This window comes from Mytilus edulis, chromosome 6, assembly GCF_963676685.1.
Source record: "Mytilus edulis chromosome 6, xbMytEdul2.2, whole genome shotgun sequence".
In the NCBI taxonomy this organism is placed as follows: Eukaryota; Metazoa; Mollusca; class Bivalvia; order Mytilida; family Mytilidae; genus Mytilus; species Mytilus edulis.
In genome coordinates, this window is record NC_092349.1 from 30725227 (window position 1) to 30748857 (window position 23631).

The following is a 23631-nucleotide window of genomic DNA, read 5'->3' on the forward strand; positions in this document are numbered from 1 at the left end:
AATTGTACTCGAGTACTCGGCCTTCCGAGCGAATACCCGAGTACTCGAGTACTCGTTGCCATCCCTAAAAAAAACACAACAAACGATGACCAACATGTCTTAAGTTAAATCCGACCACAACATACGTTGACCAACACAACTTAAAGAGCAACAATTTCTATATTCAAGAATATATTCTAGAAATCCGTAAATAATATAGGTCAAATTATCCATCCCGTTTTTCTTATTTTGATTATTTAGAATATAAAACTAACCACGCGATTTTTTTCTTTCCGCCATACAATAATTGTGTCAAAAAGATCCTAACAGAGAAATGATGCCGGCTCTACAGTGGCGGATGCAGGAATTTTCGAAAGGGGGGGTGCTAGCCCAGGGCAAAGGGGGGTGCAGGGGGGGTGCAAAACATATGTCCCGATTCAAATGCATTGATCGGCCAAAATAAAGGGGGGGTGCGGACCCCCGGAACCCCCCCTCTGGATCCGCCACTGCTCTACTCGAAAAGTACAAAGGAGAAACTTTTTATACGACTACGTACATGTCATTATTGAACATTAGTACATGTTATATAGCATCAACACTATAAATCGTTCAACGCTATAAATCGTTATACATTTTTTGTGAAGACCTATATGTTGCTGACTACATATCAAACCATCTACATAATATTTATGTAAATCTTGGATACTGATTTAGCTTCGTTTCCAATATACATAAACAATCGGAAGAACATGTTCATATTCTGTTATATATGAGCTATATTATCATTCGTTGCTATGGAAGCAGCCGATATTTATCAAACGTAATATTCCTTACTAACTTTTTTGTTTCATAAGAAAATCCATTTTATCTATTTCGTTCCCAGCAGGCCCACAATGTTCACTGACTTTTTGTATGCGGCGTTGCATTTGTCACGTGGTTGGTGTTTAGTTCTGGTTCCTGGTCTACCAGATCTTGCTCTTTCTCAAGACCGCACAGTTCTAAGCTGAGGTCCCATAACTTACGGCACTGCTCCTTGTCGCGAAGACTCTCCGGGAATGAACTGGCGTCGCATTGAGAAAACAGTTTGCCTGAAAATTTCTTTAGTCCATTAGAGACAGCACAATAAACAATTGTCTGACAGCCATCGTCGGGAGATTTGAACAAAATCCTAGATGCCACCCGAAGGATTTGTCCAAAGATTCCTGGCCAGCTCCTTAAGAGATCTGTACAAACAGCACCTGCAAATAATGAGTTATATTCTTAATTTATTCAAATTAACTTAAATATTCATTTTGAATGTTTTTACAAATGTATCATCAAATTCCTGACCTCAACGACAAGATGAACAATTTATACGTTGAGGGTAAAAATGATTGTATGTGGGATTCATGCTTCATACAAATTGTGCTTTTGTCAACACTTTTTCACCCAATAAATTACAAGAAAAGCATTAAATTCTCAAGATATAGTACTGTGCGTATTGCAAGATCTCATAAAGTGAACTTTAAAATCCGGAGTTGTTTCCCTTTAGATTTTTAATCGTGTTGGTAGATGAGTCGTAGATACAAAAAATATGCCAAACTTATCTGCCAGTGTATGAAAATTGTTTATCTCTCCGATACACAAATTCATCATTATTCAATTTTGGTTACTTGTCTGTTGAAACAAGACATAAAGAAATCTAAGTTTTACAAAGTTACTACGATTAACCGTTCGGAAACATGCATGTAACAGAAAATTAACATTGAACAAGCATGACTTTCAAATCAAAACAAGTAGACTCATACATATGTCATACACAGTATGAAATTGTACCTACAAGGTAAAATGGTTGGAACTTATAAATTTTAAAAATATTTACTGTTCTTAAATGTGAGATCATTTACATTTAAGCACATAGAGTGTAAGCAATTTTAATGAAACATTTTAATCCTACACAGTACATCCTCTGGTAAGTAATCTGGAGTACTTTAACTCAAGTTTAAAACTTTTTAATTGGGATCCGCACTACATACAAATCAGGGGCGGATGCAGGAATTTTCGAAGGGGGGGGGGTGCTAACCCAGGGCAAAGGGGGGGGGGGGGGGGGTGCAGGGGGTGCAAAACATATGTCCCGATACAAATGCATTGATCGGCAAAAATAAAGGGGGGTGCGCACCCCCGGAAACCCCCCCCCCCTGGATCCGCCACTGCAAATTGTGCTTTGGTCAACGCTTTAACACCCCAAAACATTTAAAAAAGAAGCATTACATTCTTAAAAGATATAGTACTGCGTATTGCAAAATCACATTGAGCGAACTTTAAAATCTTGAGTTTTGTCTTAAACAGTTGTTTTGGTCCAATGTTGTGTTTTTATTTTACCTTTGTGACCTCTTGTTCACCAAAAAAACCCAAAAAATCACAAAACATATTTCGGAAAAATGATTCTCAAAATTAAGAAATGATTACGTATATATTTTAACATTTGTCGCAGAAAAGAGATCAACTAAAATATGACCCAATTTAGACTTTCGGAAAAGCTCTGATTAATTGCTCAGCTTTGGCTATAAGGTTGATGTGGTTCGTGTTGCTTAGTCTTTAATTTTGTATGTTGTGTCTAGTGTACTATTATTTGTCTGTTTGTCTTTTCTTTTTTAGTCATGGCGTTGTCATTTTATTTTCGAACTATGAGTTTGATTGTCCCTCTGGTATCTTTCGTCCCTCTTTTATGTCCCATTTCATTTTGGTATGTTTTGGGAATATATATTTTTTTTTCGTGAAAAAAAACGTTTTGAAATATTTTGTCCTCTCCGCGATCATCTTTGAAAAGACATTTATTGTCGAAATGCGCATCTTGTGCACACACATTTGTAGCGTTAATGTTATTATCGAATCCGTGTTAACAAGTCGATGACCCTCTTTTAAATCAACATGTTTACATACTGTTTATTGTGTAGTTTATTCTGATTAAATATCATCAATGAGTTTATTTTATAACTGTTCAATTATGTTTTCCATTATTTTATAGTTTTAATATCTCATTATTTTCATAAAATTCATATGGTCAGATTTTGTAATAAACCGGTCAATGAACTGTCATCTTACTAGGATTAACAACGATTACTGTAACACTTATTGTTTATATGAATGGGGTGTGTATATACGTCGTATTCGATGATGTTTTATCTTTTCATATGAGTAAAAGGAGATGTTAGATAAGCGATAAGGAGACAGCAACCTACCATCACAAATATATCAAAAGAGAAACACTGTACCTAACACTACAGGGAGATAACTCTGTAAAGTCAGCTAAACGTTTTAATTACGTTGTGGTGTAAAAGGATTATTAAGCTTCTCAATGATCAAAATTGGTGTTTGTCAAATTGCTATATATTTAATGTAATTTTTCTGACAAAACATATTTTAATATTTTTGTTAAAGGGTCAAAGTAAATACTTTGGCAAAATTTTATGAAAATTAAACGAGCCAAATTAATTTTAGTGAAAGTGTTGGGTACCACTTTAACTCCAATCAGCTGTTGGAATGACAAGCGGTTTTGTCGAAGGTTATGTTAAACAAAAATAATATAATTAATCAACAATAATAAAAGTGTTCGTGGTTATTTCGTGACAATCTATATATTGATAGAGAGTTGTCTCTTTGGCACTCATACCACATCTCCTTACATCTATTTAAAAAAATACTTCTATCGAATTTTCCATCATTCATTTACCACAATTTGATACACACAATATAAAAAAGAAGATTGGCAATGAGACAACTCTTCACAACAGACCAAATGACACAGAAATTAACAACCATAGGTCACCGTACGGCCCTCAACAATGAACAAAGGTCATACCGTATAGTTAGGCCCAAAATGACAAATGGAAAACAATTCAAACGAGAAAATTAACGGCCTAATTTATGTACAAAAAATGAAAGAGAAACAATATGTAACACAGAAACAAACGACAACCACTGAATTACAGGCTCGGGACAGGCACAAACATACAGAATGTGGCTGAATTAAATATGTTAGCAGAATCCTAATCCTTCCCCTAAACTGGGACAGTGGAGTAACAATACAACATAAGAACGAACTATAAAATCAGTTGACAATGGATTAACTCATCAGATAGGTACAAATATATAATTACATCGAACAAAGTGGACCTGGCCGAGTACTTGTACATCCCAACAACAAAAAGTCACTAAGCACAGATCTGAGTCAGAGTACTCGCAGTTACCGATAGCTAGTTCAAATAACAACTAAAAAAAAAAGAATCATGCATCTAAGACTCAAATAATCAATCAGTAAGCATTCAACATCCAATGGACATCATAAACAGTCGGAGTAAATATGACATTGTTGCCAGTTTTAGTAACCCGCCTTTGGAACTATAAATGTTGTTTTTGTCGATGAACCTCTGAGGGATTTGTTGTATAATTATCTCATTTAGTTGTTGCCTATTGGCATCTTACAGCGTTGTTGTCTATGGACCTTGCATGTTTTATATCCTACATCAACAGAAGGGGTTTTCTGTCCGATGAGTAAAGTATAGGGATGTTCTGTCCGATGAGTAAAGTATAGGGATGTTCTGTCCGATGAGTAAAGTATAGGGATGTTCTGTCCGATGAGTAAAGTATAGGGATGACCATCTTATGTCTGAGGAGTAAAGTATAGGGGTGACCATCTTATGTCCGAGGAGTAAAGTATAGGGATGACCATCTCATGTCCGAGGAGTAAAGTATAGGGATGACCATCTCATGTCCGAGGAGTAAAGTATAGGGATGACCCTCTTACTATTAGTCTATTTATCGTTTATGTGAATGTTGTAAAATGTGTGTTATTGAAGATGAATACCATTTTGCTCTTGTTTGTCCATCTTATAGATCTGTACGAACACAATTTTTACCAAAGTACTATTGTCATTGGCCTAATAATATCAAACTTTTAAATTTACTACAAGCTTCAAATTATGTAATTATGTAAAAGCGGCATGGAATATTCGATCTTATATAGTCTCGTAACTTAATTTATATATGTCATTGTGTTATACTATTGTTCTCTGCTGTCTATTCATGTTTTATATTATGTAATATATGTTGTTAATTTTGCCATAGCATGTCTATGCTTTGCAATAAAGAATCATTCATTCATTCATTCATATTAGTCAGTCAACACTTTGAGGAGAAAAAGAAAAAGAAAAAGAGGACCAGCAGGCAAAAAAAAACAAAGAAAAAGGAAAAGAGAAAAATCTGATAATGGAAAAAGTTAAGCAAAAGAAGAAGAAGAAATGTACCTGGATGAACTGCATAAGACACCACAGTATCGTCAAACCATCGTCTGTGAGCCTCTATTGTGAACATTCCGAGTGAAGCTTTACTCCTGGCGTAAGCTCCGTAGATATCGTAATTACGTAACGGCAGGTCATCGAAATCAAGTTTGCCCTTCTTAATAGCATCTGAGGCTATGTTTATTATCCGACTTGGGCCACATTTTTTGAGTCTACCTTGGAGTAGGTAAGTGAGATAGAAATGTCCCAGATAATTGACCCCAAATGTCCGTTCGTAGCCATCATCTGTAGTTGCTCGAGGTCCCATATAGGCTAAAATATAAAAAAAGAGACCATTTAATGTAAGTAAAATTTTTTCCTCAAACACGGCGATTTTGGTTTCCATTGTTGGAGGAGGATTAATCCCCGAAGGTTACAGAAGGTTACATTCTACAAATTATATGCACCAGGATAATGCTGTACGTTAGGGCGAAGCGAGTTATATATTGATAGTAAATATGTATGGCAGTTTGTTGTGGCCTTATGTCCCACTTGGGATGAAGAGGATAAGTAAGTAAGTAAAGTAAATATGTATATTATGTACACATGGTCCATATGGTACAAATAACGATGAATAGTAGAATTTTATAGAAATAAAGGGAAGACATGCCGGTGTTGTCCTCAAGTTTCATTGATACAAATCCGCTATATCACTTGATGTAAGAGGGACAGTTAGAAGGGGTTTCATCCCGAATTCCCGAAAAATAAAAATATTTTTTCCCGGATTCCAAAAAAATAAAATCATTTATTCCCAAGTCCCGATATGATTTGTTTTACACGTAGAACAATATCTACTAACCTTTTCGCGCTATGAATACCTTAGATCGCACCCTGTTTTTTTAATGTTTCTCGATGTTTTGTTGTCTTGTTTGTCTTTTCGTCCTTTATCGGTGTTTTTGTTCATGGACTAATAAGTTACTCAATTTTACCTTGGTACCTTCCGTCTATTCTATTATCTTTGTATTTTTACTTTTTTCGGATTTGATTTCATATAAACAGTTATTGAATATAGTCATTTTATTCTTATAGCATACTAATATGAGTCGACAAAAATTACTACCACGTCAAATATCCCATTACAAGTTAAGTATCTTTTACCTGCATTGTTAATCAGTACATGTAAAGCTGACTCCTTTGATAGAAAATCTTGGACGAATTCTCGGATAGAGCGTTGATTTCCGAGATCTAAATGTGAACAGTAGACAAACGGGTTTCCGGTTTTGATTTTGATTGATCTCGCGACTGCTTCACCTTTGATGTCATTCCTACATGCAATAATGACTTTAGCATTTCTCTTGGCAAGTTCGTATGCTGTGGCCTTTCCCAATCCAGTATTTCCGCCTAAAATATAATAAATATAGAAACCTTAATATGTAGTATTATTTCAAACAAATACCTATACATTGTTTCATCACTCATAATAAGATAAAGTGATACATATATAAAATACTGCTCTAATTAAAGTAATCTGTCTAAAAGAAAATAAGTGACAATAAGAAAAACGTAAAATTACGATGAATAAAAACTATGAAACAGGAATCACAGAAAAGCCGGAATGTTCTAAGGTATCAGAAAAGCCGAGATGTACTCGTGGCATTAGAAAAGCCAGGGTGTACTTATAGTGTAACAGATAAACCGGAGTATCCTCAAGGTAGCACAGAAATGGCAGTGTACTCAGGGTATCAGAGAAACAGGAGTGTACTCGGGGTATTAGAAAAGCAAGAGTGTACTCAGGGTATTCGGAAAGCCGGAGTGTATTCAGGGTATAAGAAAAGCCAGGGGGTGTTCTCGTGGTATCATAACAGCCATTGTGAACTCGGTATCAGAAAAGCCGGAATGTACTTATGGTAATAGAAAAGCTGGAATGTACTCAGAGTATCAGAAAAACAGGACTGACTTAGGGTATCAAAAAAAAAACAATTGTGTACTCAAGGTATCAACAAAAGCTGGACTGTACTCAGGGAACCCGGAGTGTACTCAGAGTATCAGAAAATCAAGGGTGTTATCATGGTCTCAGAAAAGCCGGAATGTACTCGTGTTATAAGAAAATTCAGTCAGAGTGTACTCAGGATGTCAGAAAAACTGGGGTATACTGAGGGTATCAGAAAAGCCGGAGTGTACTCAGGATATTAGGAAAGCCGTTGTTTTCTCAGTGTATAAGAAACCCAGTGGTGTACCAAGGTAAAAGAAACACTGGAGTGTACTCAGTGTACCAGAAAATCCAATGGTGTACTCATGGTATCAAAAAAGCCGGCGTGTATTCATAGTATCAGAAAAAAACGGCTTATTCGGAGTATTCTCAGAGTATCAAAAAAAGCGTAGTTTACTCAGGGTATCAGATAAATTGAGTGTACTCATGGTATTGGGAAAGCTGGATTGTACTCAGGGTATCAGAAAAGCCAGTGGTGTTCTCGGGGTATCTGAAAAGCCAGGATGTACTCATGGTATTAGAAAAGCCGGAGTGTATTCATGGTATCAGAAAAACCGCGGTGTACTGAGGGTATCAGAAAGCTAAACAGTCTTTATTCCGCTGGAGGCACCCATCGTTCGCAGCTGCTCGTGCAAGTTTAACTTCTGTTATTAGTCGAATTAGGAGGTTTTACAGTAATCTATATCATCAAATATTTACGTTGTCATCATAAACGATTAAGATATAAAAATGTAGTTTAGTGCTGAATTTACTAAAAGTCAATAACCTACAGGAATAAAATAGCTTTTCAGTGCCATGTAGTGATGTCTAGAAAACAAAGAGGTTACTTATATATGTTTTAGCGTGACACTAAAGTATAGATATAAGTATACGTATCCTCCTCCATACAATATAGTTATCTCAAAGAAGTTGTTACAGTTATAAGTGAGCAGACAGCGCTCTATTTACAGAAAAGTGTGCAGGATTTTCTCAATACGTTTAAGACCCAATGTGTACATCTTTAAATGACATAGTGTATAATTATTATTACATAGTGTACATCTTAATGACATAGTGTACACATATTTTAATGACATATTGTTCAAGCACCTGTCTATTGTTGAAGACCTGTGTTGACCTTTACATATCACTTTGTTTCCCTTTTGTCATTGGGTTGCTGTACTCAGCAATCACCCATGTCTGACGTCTCGCTTTATAATTTGCCATATCTGAACGAGGAACAGGTCGGAGTTGGTAATAAACAGAAACCATTTTACAAATATACTGTTGTATGTATAGGTAAACATTGGCTCAAAGTATATGTCATCGAGTCGGGAAAAATTTGAAGTTCTATGCTCTACTGATTAGAAGATATTCTTGATCAGATGGATTAAAACTAGATTTTAAAAAAAATAAAAAAAATGCTTAAAACACTCAATGTTTTTACTACTTTGTTGAAAAGTTATGAGGATCATTGTAGGAAATTATTGTGAATCTACAGTGTAAACAACCATGTCAATAGCTTAAAGATGCACTTTGGCCATATATGAATTCTGAAGGTAAACCAGGTATAACTTTAATAATTCAAGTTAAATTCAGTCAATGGAAGATTTATTTACTGAATCTCCCCCTTTAAATAACATTTTTGTTTTACTATGTTTCAAGAGCACCTGGCATTATATAACTCGCACTATTTGCAACCTTCACTGCCAGACAATGCAATTTTATAATTGATAATGCAGAAAATATTTTCTTATCTTTGCTCTGATAAACTATATTGAAAATATCGGTAAACGGTGTATACAGAAAATTATACAACAGTTGTTTATAATAAATATTTATATTTCTTTCAGGTTAATTAATATCGCTAATCAGAATGCCAAAGATTTGGATCGTACAGCTGTATGGAAGATTGTTGTATAGGCTGTTTTGTTTTATGTTTTATCTTCATTTCTTACTATTTTTACATTGAAAACATAAAACAGATATTTATTTTGGAAACAATAAGGCACACCCGTACAAGCGTTCATCTTGTTTAACCGATATATTTCACGTGAAAAGTTTGTTTTCAGATAATTTCACTATTTTGGAAGTTTGTCTGTTTGCTTGGTCACCAAAGGATGACTCGAGCGGGCACCCAATAAGGGCAGTCAGTCCCCCCATATGAAAATTTCTGGATCCTCCCTTGACACAATCAAGCTTTCATTTGTTTTCGTTAGTCTTCCTGTGCGTTGCTGTAAGCTGGACATCACTGGGAGAACTTAATTACAGCTGTATTTTAAATTTTATTGGGAAAGAAGTATAATAATTATTATAATTTATATATATACATTGTCTGAAAATGTAAATTTATTCGTAAGAACCTTTAAATACATGAAGAAAAGCGAGGCTCACCAAGAAGATTTATCTGATGGAATATTAAAGGGTAATAAATGTTGTTTCAACGGGAACAGATATAGCAGTGTTTGAATTGTTCCAGATGATTTTCTTTCTGAAGAACAAATATACATTCAAAGATGTACATGAACCCTCACAAATTAACAAACATATCAACAGTTTGATTTTCGTTACAGCTAATTTCCTAATTTATGCAGGGTAAGACTTTGGTAAGCTTGCTTGATTTGTTTGTATATTGACAATTGTTATAAGAATAACTTCAATCAAATTTAAATATAATATATACTTGTTTAATAATACCTGTCTATATTGTTTGCAGATGTCAATCTTAATGACAATGCTTAAGCTAACGTTTAAACAAACAAAGCAAGCAAGCGGCGCTAGCCAAAGTTTTGCTCTGCTTGCATTAGGAAATTAGCTGTAATAATACACGAAATGACAGTTACAATGTTACAACCTGTTAAATTGGAAGAATCGTATGATAAGATGAAGATGGGCATCGAGAGAGATGTTTATTTACACCACGATGTGATTTATGAGGACACGTGGAATAGCCATCAATCGGTCAGAAAGTAGCCATTAATTTTCATGCTTAATTTGTTGTACTTACTGAAGAGAAATGTAAATTGTTGATATCTGTGCCGATAAATCAAAGGGGAAGTAATTATACCTATTTCTTCCTGTGTATATTCCATGTTTTTCTTCCATTAGATTTAAGGGGTATATTTCTTTACAAGAGTTTGATAAAACTTCTAAAACAGTAATAACTAAGTAGAAACATTTAAAACTAAGCAGTGCCGTGCAACGTAAATGATATACGTGACGGTTTGGATGGGGTTTAAACAAAACAGAATGCTTGCAAAAAAGGAATAGAGAAAAACAGCATATAGAATTAAAAAAAAATTATCCCCCCCCAAAAAAAAAAAACAAACAAAAAACAAACAAACAAAAAAAAACAAAAAAAAACAAAAAAAACCCCAAAAAACCCAACCAAACAATAAGAATAATCAATCACTCTTATAACACATCAGTCAACACACATTTTATGCAATCCTTAACATAATCCGTGTGTCAACTGATGAAGAGGGGACAATATAAAAGTACCTGCTGACATTGTCTGATGATAAAGATCATAACGAAAGCAATAATTTGTTTACGGTTGAAACCATACTTACTTAAAGTTATTCCAAAGCCACTATTATACATTGAAAACATATATCGAACTACATTATTTGAAATGAACACACACATGCATACGTGTACATCTTGGTATTTTTTCTATGTTGCGAATATTGCGTTTTAACTTTTACGCTTGTTATTACATTGATTATATTTTATTCTTGTATAAACATAAGAGGTTCCTGATTCGATTCCCGTCTGGGATGAAAATTTCAGGAACTGAATTTTCGGCTCTCCGTTGACACCATTTGCGAGTATGGTCTCGAGGAAACGATGATAGTCCGTCGGAAGGGGACGATAAATGGCTGACCAGTGTTAAGAGAGAGCCATATCTCTTGCACGTTAAAGACACCCTTGTAGATTTCGAAAAAGAGCAGGCTAATGCCGCTACAAGGCAGCACTCGCACCCGCAAAGTGGAAAGGGATTAATATAAGTTGCAAAACTTGTTTCCCAATCCACTATAAATAAATATGTTTAAACTAAACATAAGAGGAATTGGTATAATTGCCAGTGAGACGATTATCCATCAGAAACCAAATGATAGAGAAGGTTAGCAAATATAGGTCACCGTACGGTCTTCAACAATGAGCAAAACCTATATCGCATAGCGAGCTATAAAAGGTCTCGAAATGAAACCATTTAAAAGAGAAAACTTATGGAGTAATTTTGGGAAAACAAAACAGCAAACGAAAAACCAAATATGATTGCAACAACCAACAAAAACAACTGAATGACAGGGTACGACTTTGGGCAGTCACATGCAGTATGTATAGGTAAAATCTGTTGATGTTTTATTTTCATTACATTTTAAATGCAAATGTAATTAAAAAAAATCACACACAGCAAAATCATTGTCTACTTCGATGTAATTTATCAATTAGTCCGTAAAAGATAAAAACAACAGGTTTACAAGAATCTTATTGATTGTTTTTTTTTATTAATGAATTTGGTATTTCATTCAGTCATAATTTTCTTGTGTCATTACTAATTAGACCATAAATGTATGAATAAAACAGTGAAATTCGAGTCAATAGGTTCAAGGTATAATGGTAAAAGTTTTCATTAAACATATTAGCATTTTTTAAGAAAATTTTCACTAGAGATATGAACTGGCGGTCCCTTGGACCGATATTGAAATAACGGCTCAAATAACACAAAATGAGATGGTTGGGTGTCTTTCGCCACCTTGAATTGTAAATAACATTAAACTTAATGTCTGCATTTTCCATCAAATTAGTAAAGAGTAGTAGAGAACTAATCTGAATTTTTATTCAAAAGAATAAATGTATAAGATTCAAACTTATATTTTTTTTTACAAGTGTAGATTATTTTTGCTTGATTTTTTAAATGTTTTTAAATAAGCGTTTTAATGGGAGATAGGCTCCGGAATAGCATTTCTGAAGGAATCTACATGAAATTTTTGGCAAATAATGAATAAATTCTATCATTTCTGATTTATACTATTTTAATTATACTTTTTTTCTCTTGTGTCTTTTGGTTTCTTACTGACTCACTAACTAACTGACTTTGAAATGCTTTCTTGATTTTCTGCTATTGCTGGAAGAATTTTCACGTCACTTTTTATATGTTTACCCTTCCGAAGCACCTAAGATAACTCCAAATTGTTTGGTAGCGTTTATTCTTCATGCTCATTGTTTGGTTCTCGATGTTATGTTTTTGTACTGTTGTTTATCTTTTGGTATCTTTCTTATTTTGCACGTGATCACGTTGATAGTTTATTTTTGACTTAGGGAGCTACCATTTGATTTTTATGGGGGGCTAGGATGAAAAATTTTGTCCTGCATTTTTTTTTTAGCTGTAATCTCTGTCCTGCCTTTTTATTTTTCACTCTGTTCGGTCCTGCCTTTTTTTTTAGTTTATCCTGACTTTTTTTTACCTAAATTATCGTCCTGACTCTTTTTTTTGTAAGTGTCTTGTCCTGCCTTATTTTACTCAAAACTCCTGTCCTGCCTATTTTTTTTAAATTTCATCCTAGCCCCCAGCCCCCCCCCCCTAAAAATTAAATCGAATGGTAGCTCCCTTATCAGTTTAAATGTTGCTTTAGTATCTTTAGCCTCTCCTTTAGACCAGATTTTCTCACTATATAATATAGGTATACATGAACATCTTCGTGAAATATAGGTTGTTTAATAGAATAAGACTTGACATATATCCTTCTTAATTTCCCTCCTCTTGAATCGGGGTATAAAATAATGGAAGCAAAACGTATATTCCTCAGTTTTAGCGGTATCCATCTTAAGATACAGGTAACCAGCATATAGTACGAACATCTGCTCCCTCCGGCAGTGATTTGGCCTGGGTACCGTTGTTAAGAAAATGCTTAAAGATTGCTTAAAAAAGCATTTTTGACACATTTTGCAAAAAATTGACTGAAGCATGAATGAGAAGGGCAATGTGACCTATAGTTCTTAATTATTTTTGTGAAATGGTCTCTGGTAGAAAATTCAGCATATCAACCCATCCCCCGGCGCTGGTTCGCACTAGGAACGATGGTTTACGACACCGATGTAATTTTTTGCAAACGTTGTTTATTTTTAAATGCTGTTATACATACCATTTAAGAATATTAAGCTGCATGGCAATATTAAAAAAAAAATCTGGTCACCTTTTTTGTGTTACAATAAAAATCTAGACAATAACTAACCTGTAATAACAACTGTTTTCCCTTCCATGCCATTTTTACTGGAACATTTAACCGTCCACCTAATGTATCTCCGTAGAAAGAACAGAGCTAACAAAATTATGGATATGATAACCGGAACTAGAAACGTAGGAGATCGGAATACGTCTTTCACGTTGCTCCCGATTTGTCTCCAGGTTGTACCGTTCACACTCCCGCCTTTCTTCATTCTCGATAGATATTTTATTGAAAAAAGATTAAGTAGATCTATTTATAAGTTTTTTTTTATGTTGGCTAAGATTGCGTACCTTATCTATTTCACGTGCTGCCACTGTTTACTATCTGCTGAATTATTTTGGCATGAAATGCTAGAAATTGCGTCAAATAAAAACATTTTTTTTAATGAAAAACTCATTTTTTGTTATTGTTTATGTATAAAACAGACGGGAAAATAGTATTGATAGTATCATTGAATTTTGCAATGATTCAGAAGTTTTTATATTCAAATTAAGCGATATATGTAAAGGTACTTTTATTATTACAAATATTAAAGATTCCTGTATAAAAAAAAAAACCACGCACAACCCTTTAAACATCTAAAAGGCAAATACAAATGATCGCGAAAACTATTTTTTTAAAGTTATAAAACAAAGAAAAATCTCAAAATGAAAAAAAAAAAAAACCTCAAATGCAAATTTGAACTTATACTTTTGTAGAAGTTATAAAACAAAACAAAAATACAAATAAAAAAAAAATACAAAATGCAGATTTGATTTGCACTTGCACATTTGTGTAAGGAATTTGATTGTTTTAGCAGGGGTAATTTCTTAGAATCAAGCCTATTGTATATAACTGTAATTGAATCCTGTAATTCTATTTATTATTTTCATGTATATATGTAGAAATGCTTGCTCATTATCTGTACTAGCATCAATAAAATAGAGATAGGTTAGGAAACAACCAATTTACTTCAAAAAAGGGGAGAGGTATGTTTTTTTTCCTAAAGAATTATTTTGATCAATTTGATGGAAACAAATATTCTGTTCAAGCAGATAACAAAAAAATTATTCTGAATGCAGATTTCCTCCATACCTTATAGTGTTAAATTATCTGACTCAGAAAAAACCCCAACCCATACCCCTTGAAGTTACATGGTTGCCCCCCTAGCCCCTATCATCAACACATTAGGACAAGGACAGTCCTAGCATCATCATTTAGAAGTATCACCAACACAATAGGACAAGGACAGTACTATCATCATCATTTAGAAGTATCATCAACACATTAGGACAAGGGCAGTCCTAGCATCATCATTTAGAAGTATCATCAACACAAAAGGACAAGAACAGTCCTAGCATCATCATTTAAAAGTATCATCAACACAATAGGACAAGGACAGTCCTAGCATCATCATTTAGAAGTATCACCAACACAATAGGACAATGGCAGTCCTTGCATCATCATTTAGAAGTATCATCAACACAATAGGACAAGGACAGTCCTAGCATCATCATTTAGAAGTATCATCAACACATTAGGACAAGGACAGTCCTACCATCATCATTTAGAAGTATCATCAACACAATAGGACACGGACAGTCCTAGCATCATCATTTAAAAGTATCATCAACACAATAAGACAATGGCAGTCCTTGCATCATCATTTAGAAGTATCATCAACACAATAGGACAAGGACAGTCCTAGCATCATCATTTAGAAGTATCATCAACAAATTAGGACAAGGACAGTCCTAGCATCATCATTTAGAAGTATCATCAACACATTAGGACAAGGACAGTCCTAGCATCATCATTTAGAAGTATCATCAACAAATTAGGACAAGGACAGTCCTAGCATCATCGTTTAGCAGTATCATCAACACAATAAGACAATGGCAGTCCTTGCATCATCATTTAGAAGTATCATCAACACAATAGGACAAGGACAGTCCTAGCATCATCATTTAGAAGTATCATCAACAAATTAGGACAAGGACAGTCCTAGCATCATCGTTTAGCAGTATCATCAACACAATAGGACAAGGGCAGTCCTAGCATCATCATTTAGAAGTATCATCAACACAATAGGACAAGGACAGTCCTACTATCATTTAGAAGTATCATCAATACAATAAGACAAGGACAGTCCTATCATCATCATTTAGAAGTATCATCAATACAATAGGACAAGGGCAGTCCTAGCATCATCCTTTAGAAGTATCATCAACACAATAGGACAAGGACAGTCCTACCATCATTTAGAAGTATCATCAACACAATAAGACAAGGGCAGTCCTAGCATCATCATTTAGAAGTATCATCAACACAATAGGACAAGGACAGTCCTAGCATCATCATTTAGAAGTATCATCAACACACTAGGACAAGGACAGTCCTAGCATCATCATTTAGAAGTATCATCAACACAATAGGACAAGGACAGTCCTATCATCATCATTTAGAAGTATCATCAACACACTAGGACAAGGACAGTCCTAGCATCATCATTTAGAAGTATCATCAACACAATAGGACAAGGGATGTCCTAGCATCATCATTTGAAGTATCATCAACACAGTAGGACAAGGGATGTTTTAGCATCATCATTTAGAAGTATCATCAACACAATAGGACAAGGGCACACCTATCATCATAATTTAGAAGTATCATCAACACAATAGGACAAGGACAGTCCTAGCATCATCATTTAGAAGTATCATCAACACAATAGGACAAGGGCAGTCCTAGCATCATCATTTAGAAGTATCATCAACACAATAGGATAAGAACAGCATTAGAATCCACACTATAGAACAAGGACAGCCCTAGCATCAATCCAATACGACAAGGGCACCAATAGCATTAACACAAATGGACAAAAACAGTAATAACATCAATAAACTAGGAAAACGACAGCCCTAGCATCGACCCAATAAGACAAGGGCACCCAAAGCATCAACACAAAAGGACAAAAACCGTATTAACATTAATGAACTAGGACAAGGGCAGTCCTAGCATCAACACAAAAGGACAAAGACAGTCCTACCATTAACACAAAAGGACAAAGGACAGTCCTATCATCAACACAATAGGACAAAGACAGTCCTAGCATCAACACAATAAAACAAAGACAGTCCTAGTATCAACACAAAAGGTCAAAGACAGTCCTAGCATCAACATAAAAGGTCAAAAACAGTCCTAGTATCAACACAAAAGGACAAAAACAGTCCTAGCATTAACACAAAAGGACAAAGACAGTCCTATCATCAACATAATAGGACAAAGACAGTCCTGGTATCAAAACAAAAGGTCACAGACAGTCCTAGCATCAACACAAAAAGTTAAAGACAGTCCTAGTATCAACGCATTAGGACAAAGACAGTCCTAGCATTAACAGTTACACAGTAGGAAAAAGACAGTCCTATTATCAACACAATAGGTCAGAGACAGTCCTAGCATCAACCCAATAGGACAAAGACAGTCCTAGCAGCAACACAAAAGGACAAAAACAGTCCTAGCATTAACACAAAAGGACAAAGACAATCCTATCATCAACACAATAGGACAAAGAATAGACAGTCCTAGTATCAACACAAAAGGTCAAGGACAGTCCTATCATCAACACAATCGGACAAAGACAGTCCTAGTATGAACACAAAAGGTCAAAGACAGTTTAGTATCAACACAAAAGGTCAAAGACAGTCCTAGCATCAACACAAAAGGTCAAAGACAGTCCTAGTATCAACACAAAAGGACAAAAACGTCCTAGTATTAACACAAAAGGACAAAGACAGTCCTAGTATTAACACAAAAGGACAAAGACAGTCATATCATCAACACAATAGGACAAAGACAGTCCTAGTATCAACACAAAAGGTCAAAGACAGTCCTAGCATCAACACACAAGGTCAAAAACAGTCCTAGTATCAACACAATAGGACAAAGACAGTCCTAGCATTAACACAGTAGGAAAAAGATAGTCCTATCATCAACACAATAGGACAGAGACAGTCCTAGCATCAACACAATAGGACAAAGACAGTCCTAGCAGCAACACAAAGGTCAAAGACAGTCCTAGTATCAACACAAAAGGACAAAGACAGTCGTAGCATCTACACAATAGGAATAAGACAGTCCTACTAACAACACAATAGGACAATGACACAATGAGCATCAAACTAAAACGTCTAATCATCAGCAAAATAGTAAGACAGCACGGAGCACCAAAATAATATGACTACGACAGCATAATAGGCATCACACAGTCCAAGCATCATCACAATATGACACACATAGTCATAGCATCTCGACAATATGACTATGACAGCTAAAGTATCAAAGGTCAAAGACAGTCCTAGCATCAACATAAAAGGTCAAAAACAGTCCTAGTATCAACACAAAAGGACAAAAACAGTCCTAGCATTAACACAAAAGGACAAAGACAGTCCTATCATCAACATAATAGGACAAAGACAGTCCTGGTATCAAAACAAAAGGTCACAGACAGTCCTAGCATCAACACAAAAAGTTAAAGACAGTCCTAGTATCAACACAATAGGACAAAGACAGTCCTAGCATTAACACAATAGGACAAAGACAGTCCTAGCATTAACACAAAATGACAAAGACAGTCCTAACATCAACACCATAGGATAAAGACAGTCCTAGCATCAATACAAAAGGTCAAAGACAGTCCTAGCATCAACACAAAAAGTCAAAAACAGTCCTAGTATCAACGCATTAGGACAAAGACAGTCCTAGCATTAACAGTTACACAGTAGGAAAAAGACAGTCCTATTATCAACAGAATAGGTCAGAGACAGTCCTAGCATCAACCCAATAGGACAAAGACAGTCCTAGCAGCAACACAAAAGGACAAAAACAGTCCTAGCATTAACACAAAAGGACAAAGACAATCCTATCATCAACACAATAGGACAAAGAATAGACAGTCCTAGTATCAACACAAAAGGTCAAGGACAGTCCTATCATCAACACAATCGGACAAAGACAGTCCTAGTATGAACACAAAAGGTCAAAGACAGTTTAGTATCAACACAAAAGGTCAAAGACAGTCCTAGCATCAACACAAAAGGTCAAAGACAGTCCTAGTATCAACACAAAAGGACAAAAACGTCCTAGTATTAACACAAAAGGACAAAGACAGTCCTAGTATCAACACAAAAGGTCAAAGACAGTCCTAGCATCAACACACAAGGTCAAAAACGATCCTAGTATCAACACAATAGGACAAAGACAGTCCTAGCATTAACACAGTAGGAAAAAGATAGTCCTATCATCAACACAATAGGACAGAGACAGTCCTAGCATCAACACAATAGGACAAAGACAGTCCTAGCAGCAACACAAAGGTCAAAGACAGTCCTAGTATCAACACAAAAGGACAAAGACAGTCGTAGCATCTACACAATAGGAATAAGACAGTCCTACTTACAACACAATAGGACAATGACACAATGAGCATCAAACTAAAACGTCTAATCATCAGCAAAATAGTAAGACAGCACGGAGCACCAAAACAATATGACTACGACAGCATAATAGGCATCACACAGTCCAAGCATCATCACAATATGACACACATAGTCATAGCATCACGACAATATGACTATGACAGCTAAAGTATCAAAACAATAGGAATAGGACAATCCAAAGCATCAACAAAAATAGAACAAGGACAGTCAACACATCAACACTAAGGACTATGACAACCCATAACATCCACACAATAGGAAAGGACATGAATTACATCCACACAATAGGAGAGGACATTTAATACATTCACACAATAGTAGAAGACACTAAGAATCAACACAATATAGACATTAGGTCAACCCTTACATCAACCCACTACGACTTCGTCGGCACAATACTAGGACAACCCCAAGAATCAACACAATAGGAGGGCATCCATAGCATCAACTCGATAGAACAAGGGTACAATAGGACTAGGGCCGCCCTAGCATCGATACAGTAGGACTAAACCAGCCTTAACAAAAACACAGTAGGACTATCATAGCCTCAACATCAGCAAAATAGGACTACGACAGTTATTAGCATCACCACAATAAGACAAAGACAGTCCTAGCATCATCACAGTAGGGCAAATACAGTCTTAGTTTCATCACAATAAGATTATGACAACCTAAGTATCAACACAATAGGACTAGGACAGTTCTAAGCATCAACACAAAAGGACAAAGGGAGTCATAAAATGAACATAATAGAATTTGAATAGCCCAAACATCAACAATAGGACTGGAAGAGGCCAAACATCAAAATAAAAGTACTAAGGCAGTCATAGCATCACCACAATAGGACAAGAACAGCACAAACAACCAAGATTATAGGTCTGTGATAGCCTAAACATCAACACAAAGGGACTAAGACAGCTTTAGCATCAACATAATAGTGCTAGAACAGCCAAACCTCCAAGACACTAAGACTAGGACAGACACACGTCAAAATAACAGGACTAAGACTGCAATAGCATCACCACAATAGGACTATAACAACCTATAACTCGATCACAATAGGACTATAACAAACCATAAATTGACTACAGTATTACATAACAACCCATATATCGACCACAAAAGGACCAATAAAGCTCTAGCATCACCACAATAGGCTAAAATAGCCAAACCATTAAGACAAGACAGATCAATCATCACTACAATAGGACTAGAACAGAGCGTACATCAAACACAATAGCACTAGGTTAGTTCTAGTATTCACACAATATGAATAAGAACAGACCATAAGAAGAACACAATAAGACGAGGATAGCTCTATAATCACCACAGTAAGACTATGACAGCCATATCATCATTACATGAGATTAGCTAGGATCTTATCACAAACAGGCAACATAAAAGGTCCAAAACAGTTCTAGCATTAACACAACTGGACCAACAGTCCTAGTATCAAAGCGATAGCCACTACATCAACATACTGAGAAAGTACTTTTATTCTTGAGGAACTAATTTTTCATTTTCGTGGATGACTTTATCCACGAATTTACGTGTGCAACGAAATATAACAATAGTTATCAAAAGTACCAGGATTATAATTTAGTACGCCAGACGCGCATTTCGTCTACATAAGACTCATCAGTGACGCTCAAATCGAAATATTAATAAAGCCAAACAACTACAAAGTTGAAGAGCATTGAGGATCCAAAATTCCAAAAAATTGTGCCAAATACGGCTAAGGTAATCTATGCATCGAATAAGAAAATCCTTAGTTTTTCGAAAAAAATCAAAGTTTTGTAAACAGGAAATTTATAAAAATGACCACATGATTGATATTCATGTCAACACCGAAATGTTGACAACTGTTGTCCAAATCAAGACATGGAAACATCCACCTTGTAGGTTTGACTATCGATATGGTCTAGAGAATACATTGAATATTGTCAAATCTACCAAATACACTATGAGCTACAACTTCAGGCATAATTATACCCATTTAATCGTCAACAAGAGGCTATTAGAGTGACAGCAAACTTGATTTTTCTGCACAGGTCGAACCATGAACAGTTGATCAATTATGGAAACTACATTTAAGCTTAATACAGCTCTGAATTTGGATTGTGATTGAAATTTTGACACAGCAAAGGTTTTAAACACAAAATGAATGTGGTCAAAGAACAGAACTATTTGAAATTGGACATTTACGTATTATGGTTCAATATCATAACTCTAAGTACATTGTTCAGCATACCAAAGAACCTCAAAAATTCAATTTTTGATGAAATCAAACAAAAGATTGATTTAGGACCCTTTGAACCTCAAAATGGACCAATTTAATAAAGGAGCCCACAATCCAAAATCTCTAAATACATAGTTAGATTCAGCATTTTTAAGAATCCCATAAATTCATTTTTTTTTTTATCTAACCAAGTTTATTTTGGACCCAGATTTGGACCAACATGAAAGCTGGGCCCAAAAATCTAATATCATAATACAGATTTTGATTCATCATTTAAAAGAACCCTATATATATTCAATTTAAATTGAAATCAAACACAGTTTAATTTTGGACCCCGATTTGGACCAATATGAAAACTGCGACCATACATCAGAAATCTGTAATTATCTTCAAAATGTATAAAAATGAACAGTTAATTCCTTACAATATGTATACAGTCCTATATAGCATATAATCATCAGCACTTAAGCAACAGAAAATTTTCAAATAAATCTGTCACTCAGTTATAAGTGTGAGATAAGACTTTGCCGTATGCTTTGTCATCTGATAACAGGAGAACATTATTAAAAACACTTATATAAATAATCATTTCTGTACAAAGAGAAATAAATCAATATCATTTTGAATACCACTTGTGAGTATTAAAAAGGGCGATAACTCAATGAGGAGAAAAGCTTAAATTGAGAAAATTGAACTTGACCTTCATTTAGTCACAGGAAACAACATATCTAATTAAAAAAAAAAATCCCCAAAGCGTTTTCATGTCAATGAAAATAACCTCATCATAGATACCAGGATTGAAATTTTATATTAACGCCAGACTCGCGTTTCGTCTACAAGAGACTCATCAGTGACGCTCGAATCAAACAATGTTAAAAAGGCCAAATAAAGTACGAAGTTGAGGAACATTGAGGACCAAAAGACAGTGTTTGTTCTCCTCTTATATTTAATGCGTTTCCCTCAGTTTTGGTTTGTAACCCGGATTTGTTTCTTTCTATCGATGTATGAGTTTCGAACAGCGGTATACTATTGTCAGCCACCCGTCCACCGTACATCACCAAATCAATTACCAATATATCCTTCGAAAATCCAGTTAAAAACCTTAACTGTACAAATTTTAATTCTCATTAAAAATATTTTTGGTCGATAAAAGTTAGATTTCCGGTGATGATATGCAAACTGTTCATTTTGAATGCATTTCTTTCTAACACAAACGATGCAAACGGCTACGCACGCACATGTTTTGATCATTTGTTTCTAACATACGTTTGCAAAGTTTACATAAACTTTGACAAACTATGCACTCGCTAGAAATGCGTCTACAGTTTGTCGTTCATCGTTTGACAGTACAAACGCTACATTTGTTTCTAACTTCAAAATGATTATATGATGTATTTGTTTCTACATTTGTAAAAAAGTCTGTTCACCAACAACATGTGCATGCATTATTGAAAGTTCAAACAGGGTCAGTTAACACTGATTAAACGATGTATTTGTTTCTAACTTTGTAGCGTTTAGAAAACAACAACAAACACCACACAACGTTTACAAAACTTTGATTAGAAAGAAATGCACTCTTAATATCCTCATGATATGCTTTGACAAACTGAAAGTTTTATATCCTCATAATTCCGTATTTTCGAACGGGAAATTTCATGCTAGGTTTGCTTTTTTGGTAAAAATTTAAATAAAATACAATTCAAAGTGCATTTATAGCATTTTTTTATGTAACTGTTTTCTTTAGTTGACATGAGTAATGCCTAATTTTAAAACACCTTTGATGGTCTTTAAACTGTTGATCACTCGATTTTGGGTAAATAAGTGTCATCACTACGATTTACACAGGTACAAACATTTGCATGTTTACTTTGCAATTTCTTTTAATCGAGACAATTTGTAATCTTCGTTTCTAATGGCTTCAATACTCTATCAGTGGCGTAGCTGGGTCATTTTTACGTGTACGCCCGAAACCTTGGCGAGGGATATGAGGGGTGCCAACCGCTCAATGTTAAAGCACCTGCTGGTAGTGGGTTCGAAAGGGACGCAGCACCTGAAAGCTATCGAGAATGAGATACCGTAATGATTCCTGTCAGTAAAAAATCATTGATAGCAACATACTTTTGAATCTTAATGGTTTATTTGTTTTGAATTTTGTATTATGTTAACTAACTCATAGTGTTAAACCGGAAGCTAGCCTAATGGTCATTGGTTTTAGAGAAAACGTCCAAACAAATATTACTTTTAAATAAGTTTAAAGGGTGCCGTGAGTGAGCATACAATCGACAAAAGCACCTTTTATTGAACACGAACAAAAATATTTCTGAGAGGTGCAATATACAAAAAATTCTGGAACACCTAGGATTTCTTCCCACAAAAAGTGAATCATTCCTTTAAAGGGATTTAAAAGCAAAATCTAAAATTTTCTTTTGATATTTTTTTGTTGAACTGGAATATTTCACGACAACATAGAAGG

General features: G+C 35.0%; 1 protein-coding gene across 1 annotated transcript; it reads right to left on the reverse strand.

Moving 5' to 3' along the window:
* Nucleotides 1-491: 491 nt before the first annotated feature.
* On the reverse strand, nt 492-13701 carry LOC139527467 (retinol dehydrogenase 12-like). The gene is made up of 4 exons (XM_071322941.1): nt 13449-13701; nt 6396-6638; nt 5265-5570; nt 492-1217 (listed from the first exon to the last, which is right to left on the reverse strand). The coding sequence occupies exons 1-4, from the start codon at nt 13651-13653 to the stop codon at nt 877-879; spliced, it is 1095 nt and encodes a 364-aa protein (XP_071179042.1). The 5' UTR covers nt 13654-13701; the 3' UTR covers nt 492-876.
* Nucleotides 13702-23631: the final 9930 nt, after the last annotated feature.

What these genes read in the sequence shown, in the direction of transcription:
- LOC139527467 (XM_071322941.1), bottom strand. Translation starts at nt 13,653, where the DNA reads ATGAAGAAAGGCGGGAGTGTGAACGGTACAACCTGGAGACAAATCGGG. An exon ending in GAAAACAGTTGTTATTACAG is followed by an intron (nt 6,639 to 13,448) that starts GTTAGTTATTGT and finishes ATTATATTTTAG; the next exon opens with GCGGAAATACTGGATTGGGA. An exon ending in TGTACTGATTAACAATGCAG is followed by an intron (nt 5,571 to 6,395) that starts GTAAAAGATACT and finishes TTTATATTTTAG; the next exon opens with CCTATATGGGACCTCGAGCA.